This window comes from Dipodomys spectabilis, unplaced genomic scaffold, assembly GCF_019054845.1.
Source record: "Dipodomys spectabilis isolate Male_0828 unplaced genomic scaffold, ASM1905484v1 ptg000176l, whole genome shotgun sequence".
In the NCBI taxonomy this organism is placed as follows: domain Eukaryota; kingdom Metazoa; phylum Chordata; class Mammalia; order Rodentia; family Heteromyidae; genus Dipodomys; species Dipodomys spectabilis.
Window position 1 is genome coordinate 3045508 of NW_024870853.1, and position 10125 is coordinate 3055632.

The window sequence follows — 10125 nt, forward strand, 5'->3', positions numbered from 1 at the left end:
AAAAGAAAATCCTTCTTTGTAGGAAATATATTCAGTGTTCATTGGGTCAACAATTCATCTCAAATAACTCAGAGAAAAGTTCTGCTATTTTCCTAAATTTTGAAATAAGGTGTTCAATGTGCTCTGAGCCATGGCATCATTGTTTTTGTCAGTCATGGGCCTGGGTGCTGCCCTCAGCTCTTCAGATCAAGACTAGCACTCTACCACTTGAGCCATAGCACCACTTCCAGCTTTTTATGTTTATGTGGTACTGAGGAATTGAACCCAGGGCCTCATGCATGCAAGGTAAGCACTCTACCACTGAGCCACCTTCCCCGCTCATGGCATCATTTTTTAAAGGTGAAAATATATGCGCCAGCTGTTGTCTAGAAGTCTTCTGGTTATCTAGAGGGAAGAACATTACTGAATAGAAATTACTGGGAAGTAAATTTCTTCTCAATATCCAGACTTCTCTATCATCATTACAGTTGTCCAAAAACTAAACGTCAATTGGACTATCCTGTGAGTTCTCTAATAAAGAAAAAAATTAAACAGACACTAGAAGTGCAAAAAAAAACACTTTTTCTCTTCAAATGTAAGATTAAACTAGATTAAACATAATGCACTTTTTAAACTTAAGGCTTTGTTTTGAAACTTGAATAACCACTACATGTGATTAACAATTAGAATTATCAGAGGTACTACTCTCTTCTTTGGAAAATTGCTCTGGTCTTCAAAATCATAGCCTTAGTTTCACAACAAATACCATTAACTGGCCATAGTATTCAGGGGCTTTAGGAAATTCCTTCTCTACATAAAAGAATTCTGCTCTTAATTAAAGAACTCTCTCAAAGATTCCCTATTCTGTAAAATTCACCTTAAGTCCAGAAGCAGAGTTCATGCCATCCTTTTGTTTTTCATACCACTTTGTATGGAAAGTTTTATTTCTATAGTAGAATAGAGTATATGTTCTTAACTTCTATATTCTTTTGAAAACAGGTGTAACAAACTTAAAAGATTATTCAAAATAATTTAGGTAATCATCTACCCTTCCAGTTTGGACTCCCTGTGGCCTGGAAGCCCTGTTATTTCTCTGCATAAATACCAAATGAGTATTGAGGCTTGGGACTCAAAACAGGTTGTCACACTTATTTCCCCTGAGAACTAACCAAAGAGCTTTTACTCTAATCATGATCCAATACATTCAAAAATATGTACAGACAGACAAATAGAACCACAAAATTCAAATATGGTCTGAAATTAGCTTCAAGGGAAAAGACCTTTCCAAATATTAGGCTGTGGGATTTTTGAAGACGGGAATTACGAGTCATCCATTCTTGTATTTGCTGGGTCTAAGCATTGCGACTAGCACATTGTACACAAAATCAAACAGCCTCACCTTTAAATACGCCTTTTATGAGTGGTGCTACTGCTGTATTGAAGACCTCTTCCTGTTCTGCCGAAGGGTCAAACACAAAATCGTAGGTAAAGGATTTATCAGTACCAACCACCACCTGCAGAAGGCAAGGGACAAGGCGTCAGGAAATGGCCAGACCACGCCCTTCGCTGCCATTGGACCCAGGCAGTTCCCAGACCTCGCATCTGTATTTGACTACACACCTGGGGTTCCCCGGGCACGAAGGAAAGACACATCTGGCAGCCTTCGTTAATTTCTTTAGGGACCAGAGGGCGACAACGCAGTGCCACTCTTACAGGAATTCCCTTCACCTCCTCCTTCATGATCCTAGTTCAGTCCCGTCTCTGCGGGGGGACAGGAAACGCGGTTTACAGAGGAGTGTCGGTAGGTTGGCGGTTTGTAGGACTAGGGAGAATGCAGAGGGCTCTGTCAGTCGTCACGGCGGCAGCCTCCCAGCCAGCGGGATTCCTGTCTCAGACTGGGCCACAAAGGAAAAGCCTGGCAGCCCAACACTCTCAAGAGTGAAGCGCCATCTGAAATGAAAAGAAAAAATTCCAACGGAGATAGCGACAAAGAACCAAATCCCCGCAGTATCAGAAACGACAGAATGTGAGCTGAGGCGTAACCTCTTAACTTACCGAACTCAACGTCCCTTCTCCCGGTGTCGCCTAAGCTCCCAGCGCCCGGTCCCAACTGGAGCTTTAACCGCCAAGTTTCAAATTGGTTCTAGAGGCGCTAGCCAATCGGAGCGCCAACAGTCTGCAGGCCGAGCACGCACGTTGGCGCTCGTGAGATGACGCATAAGGAAGCGGGAAGCTAGCGCGCGCGCGCGCCGCAGCTAGACCCCGCCTCTTTCGAGTCTCGCGAGTATCCGCTTCCGGTTCCCAGGCTGAATTGGCTTTGAGCCTAGGCGCCAGAGGCTCTGGGTCTATCTCCTGGTGAGGTGTTGCGGTGTTTACGCGGCGGTGAGCGCGGGACTCAGGATCGGGACAAGGATCTGGAAGGTGGCTAGTGGTGAAGGAATAGTCCATCTAGGGGCCCCTCGATTACTTTTTACCTCTAAGAAAAAGTGAGGCGGTGCCTAACTCCGAGTCCCATTATTGTAGTCAACACTCCCTTGGTTCTTGAAAGTAACCTTTCCTATATGCGCACTTAATTTGATCTGTAAAATGAGGACGGTTAACATGTTCTATTGTGAAAAAAGAGATCATGTCTTTAGAGTACCTACCAATATTTTTCTGTTTTCTTTACTCCTTACCTCCAACTGAAGTGTGAACTTGGCACATAGACCGATGGCTTTGGAATGGTTTGCAGCTGATACTTGAAATTTGCTAGGCTGTTGTCCTTCTTTTTAAGGTTTTTTTTTTTGGCGATATTGGAATTTGAACTCAGAGCCTGGGACTTGTTAGGCTGATGTGATACTGCTGAGCCTCTATAGCCTTTTTTCCCCACCTTGTTATTTTTAGGATCAAATCTTGCTTCCTGTCTGGGTGCTTGCCAGAATGGAAATCTGCCTACTTTAGGCTTTCAGATATTGCAGGGCTCACTCACTCTTGTCACTGTGTCTAGCTTGTCCAGCTTCTCTCCGTGGAGATAATGTCTCTTAAGAATTTTTCTGCAAGAACTGGCCTGGGACCATAAGCCTCCCAGTCTCAAATCCCACATAACTTGGGGTGACAGTTGCCCACCACTGTGCCAAAATATGGGCAGAGAAGCAGTTTCTTCAACTTTTCTGCCTGGGCTGGCCTTAACCAAAGATCTTCTTAGGTTCAGCCTTCCAAGTAGTTAGTATTACAGATGTAAGCCAGTCACCTGTCTGCTGTCCTTTGGAATCTGTGTGTGTGCGTGTGTGTTTGTGTATACACATGCAGATCCTGGGACTTAAACTCAGGGCCTGGGCACTATCCCTGAGTTATTTTGCTAAAAGCTAGCATTCTAACATGAGCAACAGTGCCACATTTGGGTTTTTGTTTGGTGCTCAATTGGTAATAAGATCTCCTGGATGTTCCTGTCCCAGCTTGCTTCAAATCTCTATCCTCAAGTCTCAGTCTCCTGAATAGCTAGGATTACAGGTGTGAGCCACCAGTGTCTGGCTTGAATTAACTTTTGTCTTGATTCACCTTTTCTTTCCAGGGCCTTGTCTGAGATGGAAAGCCGGATTCCTTATGATGACTACCCAGTGGTTTTCCTGCCAGCCTATGAGAATCCTCCAGCATGGATTCCTCCTCATGAGGTGAGAGTCATCTATTCTGCCATGTAGAAAACATATGACCAGGAATTTTCTCTCTAGGCATGAGATGATGCATGTAATATAGGATGGCAGGACTAGACAGCTAAATGGAGAGTGAGTCTTAGTCCTTGTTTTAACAAAAGACTCAGGGGGCTGGGAAGGTGGCTCAGTGGTAGAGCGCTTGCCTTGCATGCCTGAGTCCCTGGGTTCAATTCCTCAGCACCACATAAGCAAAAAGAAAAAAGCCAGAAGTGGTGCTGTGGCTCAAGTGGTAGAGCGCTAGCCTTGAGCTGAAGAGCTGAGGGACAGTGCCCAGGCCCAGAGTTCAGGCCCCACAACCGGACCCAAAAAAAAGAAAGACTCAGAAGCTGAATTCTGAGCAATAGTAGTCTATTCTAAACTTATTTTTTTAAGTTTGACCAGATACTGCAAATGTCTGCCCATTCTAAACTTCTGTAGTTCCTCCTACAGTCCATTCATAACAGTGAATTCTAGAAATTCAGAGGTCTAGTTTCCATTCTTTTAGGAAATTTTTTTAAAAAGAGGGGAGGGCTTGGTATCAGTGGCTTATGCCTGTGATCCTAGCTACTCAGGAGGCTGAAATCTGAGAATCATGGTTCAAAGCCAGTCCAGGCAGGAAAATCCATGAGACTCATATCTCCAGTTAGCCACTAAAAAGCTACAAGTGGAGCTTTGTCTCGTCCTTGAGGGCTAAAAGGGCTAACCTTGAGCACAAAAGCTCAGGGACAGGTCCCAGGCCCTGAGTTGAAGCCCCAGGAATGGCACACAGAAAAGTGAGGAGGTACTGGGCTGCTAGCATGTCCCAGTGCTCAACATCTATTTATTAGGGCAGTATTCTCTGTTGTACTTAAACTGAGTTTATGACTTTACCTTTTCCTGATTTGAGGATGATGCATTTGTGTTCCAGAAAAAGATGAATGTAAGGTCTAAAACTAACAGTAACATTTTGGGAATTGTTACATCTTACAGAGGGTATACCATCCAGACTACAACAATGAGTTGACCCAGTTTCTTCCCCGAATCGTCACACTAAAGAAGCCTCCTGGTGCTCAGGTGAGTTTATAGAGGCTCTTTTACCAGGCTGAATTTGTCTCTGCCAAAAGTTGACCATGTTAGAGGAATAGGGTGGGAAGCAGGTGGAGAGATGAAGAAAGTTTTACAACTTTTCATTTCCCTTTGAGAAACACAGTAGTTGAGCTGTTTGTAATACAGTGATGCTATTAAATATTCTTGTGGTTTTGGTCTATGTTAAGTCCCCATTTAGTGCTTTTGTCTTTCAGTTGGGATTTAACATCCGAGGAGGAAAAGCCTCTCAGCTAGGCATCTTCATCTCCAAGGTATGTGTGCCTGGTGAGCTATATTGGGTAGCTACTTACCTTTGTTATCAGATTACAGTACCCTGATATTCCAAGGACTAAGAAGGATGACTTGGTGGACCCTTAGGATGGGCATAATTGGGACATACCTTTTTGCCCTCCAAAACTTTCCATCTGGCAAGTTTCCTGTATCCCTAGATCTTTACATAAAAAAAACCCACAGTAACAATTTACATTTGAATGCCATCGAATTTCACTTATAATTTTCTGAAGTTACCCCATCTCAATTATATGTATTGTCCTTTTGCTAAAAGGTAATTCCTGACTCTGATGCACATCGAGCAGGGCTCCAAGAAGGAGACCAAGTTCTAGCTGTGAATGATGTGGATTTTCAAGATATTGAGCACAGCAAGGTGAGCACAGCACTTGGGCTGTGGTGATATATGAAACCATCCCAAGTTGGACGAGTTTATGCTAATCTGTAACTTGATTACAAAAAAAAAGCACCTCTTCTGGGTAAATATACCAGATGGAAGCAATGACCTAGAGGTGTGTGACCCAGAAGGTTGGACTTGCAAATCCCATTTCCCCTGATACAATCCAATCCCAGGTTTTATGTTTTCATTTGGAAAAACTGTGTTCCTTCTAGGCTGTTGAGATCCTGAAGACAGCTCGTGAGATCAGCATGCGTGTGCGCTTCTTTCCCTACAGTAAGTGCTTCTTTATTTTCTGGTTTAATTACCTTTTTGAGTCCTAAGAAGAAAGTCTTTAAATCCTTGTAATTGGAAATCCTAGACATTAGGGGTGGATATGTGGAGCACAGGCCTGAAATTAACCTCCTCTCTCTGTTCCTTCTCTTCTTTCTCCCAGATTATCATCGTCAAAAAGAAAGGACTGTGCACTAGAGAATTGTAACCCATAACCCTCCATGTGGAATCTGCCTCTAGGGAAGACACTTGGAAAATTTTCTCAACCTCTCCCTAGCATAGTGGGTGAAGAGGGTGGGAAAATAGCTAGCCAACTGCATTACCCAAACCGTACTGTACTTTTAATTCTGTAGTTTTCTAAGTGAGTTTAATTTTCTGAAAAGAGAAGAACGATAATACCTTGATATAGCCTTGCCTGTGAGGAACCCAGCAAGAAAAGGCAACTGACATTTATTGGTTATATAACACACTTACATATGTTAGCATTTTAATTACAAAATCAGTTAAAAAAAAGATCTTGAGGATTTCTCATTGGATTGGTCTAGTCATCTCATGCTGTCCTTGTACTTACTATTAGAGGTCTCATATTCTTTGAGGACTCAAATAAGACACTGTTTTTGCTCTTCTATCTAAAAAGTAAAACACAATACTTGATAAATACAGTGACTTGCATGATATTGATTGGATACAAAATGCTATTGAGGTAAGAAAAGGCTATGTCAAAGGAGAACCACTAGTCAGATATCAGTCTTCTCACCTGTAACCCTAGCTACTCAAGAGGCTGCCCAGGCAGGAAAAAAAATCTATGAGATTGATCTCCATTTAACCACCAAAAAGTCAGAAGTGGAACTGTGTCTCAAGTGATAGACTGCTAGTCTTCAGCGAAAAAGCTAAGGGACAGTGCCCAGGCTTTGAGTTTAAGCCCCAGTACTGGTACACAAAAAAAGAGGAGTCCTAAAAGAAACAACAACATTAAATGTGTTTCACAGCTGTCTGCCTAGCCAAATAGAGGCCAAGAAAACTTACCTATACTATAACCAAGAAATGGCGTATAGTGAAGGACTCTGGGGGAAGTTTTCCTTTTCCAGAGTAGCTTTGGACATTTCTCTGCAGTAGCAATACTAATATAATACTCCTTTCCTGAATTCTTTGGTGGAACTTAAACCAAGAAAAGGGACTTAGATACATTTTCTTTACCATGCAGCAGTAAGAAATTGGTTTCAATTTCCAACTTGTAGGTTGCTTTCCCCCAGAACTAAGTAACTCTATAAAAAGTTTTCTAGTGAATTGAAGAGCAACATGCCCTTATGATGAAAACGTGCAATTTTTGTGGTATTGGGGTTTGAGCTCAGTGCCTTGTATTTACTTATGAGCATTCTGCCACTTGATCCAGGCCCCAAGCCCTTTTGGGTTTACCTATTTTTGGAATAGGATCTTGTGTTTTTGCCTTGGCTGACCTGGACCACAATTCTCTTATTTATGCCACCTGTGTAGCTGGTATGATAAATGTACATCATCATGCTCAGTCTTTTTTATTGGTTGAAATGTAGTCTTAACTTTTTGCCCAAGCTGGCCTCAACTCAAGTTCTGAGAAGCTAGTATTATAGTCATGAGACACTATATCCAGTAAAAGCCCAAGATTGACTTAAATCATGAAAGCTTAAATACATATTTCCAGTTTAAGTAAACAAGGGAAATAAGCATTCAAATAGGGAAATACTATTCTAAGTACCTTATATATCTATAAGGAAACTGGCTCATTCTATATATCCCACTCCAACTGTTCTAGAGTCTCAGTGCCATTGCTGGGGGAGCACTACATTGTGAGCAAAGTTAGAGGCAGAAGAAATTTACCTTTCTCTATGATCCTAGGAAATTTATTATTTTATTTGCTCTTCTGATCCCCAGTGGGTATATGAAAAAAAGGCTGAAGCCAGGCATGGCAACTCATGCTTCTAATACTAGCTAACTTGGGAGGCAGAGATCAGCAGGATCACAATGCAGTGCTAGCCTACACAAAAAGAGATCCCTGGGCTGGGAAGGTGGCTCAGTGGTAGAGTGCTTGCCTTGCATTCATGAGGCCCTGGGTTCGATTCCTCAGCACCACGTAAGCAAAAAGAAAAAAGCCGGAAGTGGTGCTGTGGCTCAAGTGGTAGAGAACTAGCCTTGAGCTGAAAAGCTGAGGGATAGCGCCCAGGCCCAGAGTTCAGGCCCCTTGACCGGACCCCCACCCAAAAAAAGAGACCCCTGTTTCAAATGTGAACACCTGTCTTCTCAGCTACACAGGAGGCATAAATAGAATTGTGATCTAGGATAGCTGGAGCAAAAATACAAAACTCTATTCTAAAAACAACTAAAGCAAAAGGTTTGGGATATGGCTAAAATGGTAGAGCACTTGTTTAGTAAGTGAGGGCCTTAAGTTCAAACCTCAGAAATCCTCACTCCTCCCCAAAAAGGCTTACTTCTACTTGGACACTGGTTGTTCACATCTGTAGTCTTAGCTACTTAGGAGGCTAAGATCTGAGGATCATGGTTTGAAGCCAGCCTAGGCAGGAAATTCCATGAGACATCCTCAATTAACTGGAAATTTTGGGGAGATGGGGTGAGGTGGGCTCAAGTGATAGTGCTGGCCTTGAGTAGAAAAAGCTAAGGGACAGTGCCCAGGCCCTGAGTTCAAGCCCCAGTACTGGCACAAAAACAAACCCCTCATCTAAAAAAGCATATTAGGTGAGACTACTGCCCAATACTCCCTATTACTAACAGGATTTAAAACAATGCTTGCAACAAATGTGGTCAACGTGGTTAAAAAGAGACTGGAAGGTCCCAGCCGTACATTAGCCATAAGAGACAAAAACTCTCCTGGCCTAAATTGGGTCTTACTCTGAGATACTCATGTTAGAGCACCAATATGAGGCAATTGCATTATACAATGTATAGATATGGTGTGGAGAATGTGTAATAACAGACGGGTTAAAAGACTAGTCATTTGCCAAACATGGTTGCTCATGCCTATAATCCTAGGTACTTGGGAGGTAAAGGTAGAGTTGGGGACCAAGGTTTCAGACCAGCCTGGATAAAAACATTTGCAAGACTCCATCTCATGGCTCGACATTGTGGCATGCACCTGTTATCCCAGCAACACAAGGAAGCACAAATAGGATTATAGTTCAAGCTGGCCCAGTAGTAAAGTGAGACCTTATCCTGAAAATAACCAGCTGAAAAAAAGGGGCATGGAATGGCTTGAGGGATTAAGTACCTGCCTAGCCAGTGTGATTGCCCCAAATTCCATCCCAAGTACCATAAAATAAAATAATAAAAAGTTTCTTATCAAGAGTGTAAGAGAAAAGCAGAAAGTGAATTTCATTGGCTTTGCTAGTATGACAGCTGCTGTTGAACTGCATCCTGTGTCAATCAGAAAATTTAGGATGGAGTTTCCTGGTCATTCAAGAAGCTTCCCCTCAATAGCTGTGAAATGCAATCCAAAAATTACAGCACTTTCAGGGTTCTGTGTTATTCCTAAACTCTGAAGTTGGAAGAATAAATTAATGTAAACCATAAACCTGGGAGTGGAGGAGAATGGCAAATATGGAAATATCAAACTTAGCAGACAGCCTAAGCTGTCCATGGCAATGGCTTTTGATACCTGACTTCTTTAAGGACTCCAGTTGGATTTTGGCCACTAAATTAAATGAAGGCAATAGAATGACATGACTGGAATTAAACCTCAACTCCTATATAGAAGAATTCTGATTATATGATCCCCTTCACTTGAAACCGAAGAGCCACTTTGAGTTACTATTACTCGTATCTTCCATTAAGTACCTCTGAGGCAGAAAATTTAGCCTGACCATTAACTCAGCAAAGGAAGCTTGCCTTCTCTACTTGCAAACTACCCCAACACAGCTGGAGGAATAGTATCACTCCCTTTTTACCTTGGGATTAAATTATTTCTGGGAAGAAGGGCAGAAGACATGTACACACACACACACACACACACAGGTTAAGGAGACTGGATCCCTGAACAGTGGCGGCTATAGCACACACACACACACACACAGAGAGGTTAAGGAGACCATCCCTGAACACTGGCGGCTATAGCCCATGTGACCAACCAATCTCAACATGCTATTTCAATTAAGGAAGACCTTATATACAGTAGATTTTAGAGTTTAAGGTATCTTGAACTTCATCTGTGTTGCAGGTAGAAATTAGATAAAGGCAGAGAAACCCTGAATCATCATGAGGCTTGTTAATTCAGGAATAGCAGATTTTTTTCTTCTCATTTTTTATTCACAGGCAGTGTGAGGAAGTGCTATCCCACTGAGATAAAGGGATCCTAAGGAGTTGGGGTTCATTGTATGATAGTTTCATTCTTTCTTTTTTCTCTCTTTCTTTCTCTCCCTACCTCCTTTCCTTTCCTTTCCTTTCCCTTTGTTTCCCTTTCTCCCTTCCTCC

At 42.4% G+C, this 10125-nt stretch overlaps 2 protein-coding genes across 11 annotated transcripts in view; one reads left to right on the plus strand and one right to left on the minus strand.

Moving 5' to 3' along the window:
• The window catches only part of Kif4a (kinesin family member 4A), a 100297-nt gene extending 98188 nt beyond the window's left edge, over positions 1 to 2109 (minus strand). For 3 of the 5 annotated variants that reach the window (XM_042694926.1, XM_042694925.1, XM_042694923.1), the window contains exons 1-3: positions 2035 to 2108; positions 1600 to 1929; positions 1379 to 1493 (exon numbers count right to left, since the gene is read on the minus strand). In XM_042694926.1, the coding sequence (XP_042550860.1) occupies positions 1379 to 1493; positions 1600 to 1719 (235 nt within the window). In that variant the 5' untranslated portion in view covers positions 1720 to 1929; positions 2035 to 2108. Of the gene's footprint in view, positions 1 to 1378; positions 1494 to 1599; positions 1930 to 2034 lie in introns of all 5 variants that reach the window. The other 2 variants (XM_042694927.1, XM_042694924.1) reach the window with 2 other exon arrangements.
• Positions 2110 to 2228: 119 nt separating this feature from the next.
• Positions 2229 to 6332, plus strand: Pdzd11 (PDZ domain containing 11). 6 transcript variants are annotated; one of them, XM_042694866.1, is made up of 7 exons: positions 2229 to 2334; positions 3530 to 3629; positions 4617 to 4700; positions 4928 to 4984; positions 5278 to 5376; positions 5613 to 5673; positions 5834 to 6332. In XM_042694866.1, the coding sequence occupies exons 2-7, from the start codon at positions 3543 to 3545 to the stop codon at positions 5866 to 5868; spliced, it is 423 nt and encodes a 140-aa protein (XP_042550800.1). In that variant the 5' UTR covers positions 2229 to 2334; positions 3530 to 3542; the 3' UTR covers positions 5869 to 6332. The 6 variants fall into 6 exon arrangements, with proteins under 6 accessions (XP_042550800.1, XP_042550799.1, XP_042550802.1 ...); XM_042694865.1 differs by having other exon boundaries at positions 2269 to 2361; XM_042694868.1 differs by having other exon boundaries at positions 2277 to 2341.
• The last annotated feature ends 3793 nt before the right edge of the window (positions 6333 to 10125 follow it).

Bases quoted from the DNA above. Each gene is read 5' to 3' on its own strand.
- Pdzd11 (XM_042694866.1), top strand. From the start codon at position 3,543: ATGGAAAGCCGGATTCCTTATGATGACTACCCAGTGGTTTTCCTGCCA. The intron at 4,985-5,277 runs GTATGTGTGCCT...TTTTGCTAAAAG, and splicing joins TAGGCATCTTCATCTCCAAG to GTAATTCCTGACTCTGATGC. The intron at 5,674-5,833 runs GTAAGTGCTTCT...TCTTTCTCCCAG, and splicing joins TGTGCGCTTCTTTCCCTACA to ATTATCATCGTCAAAAAGAA.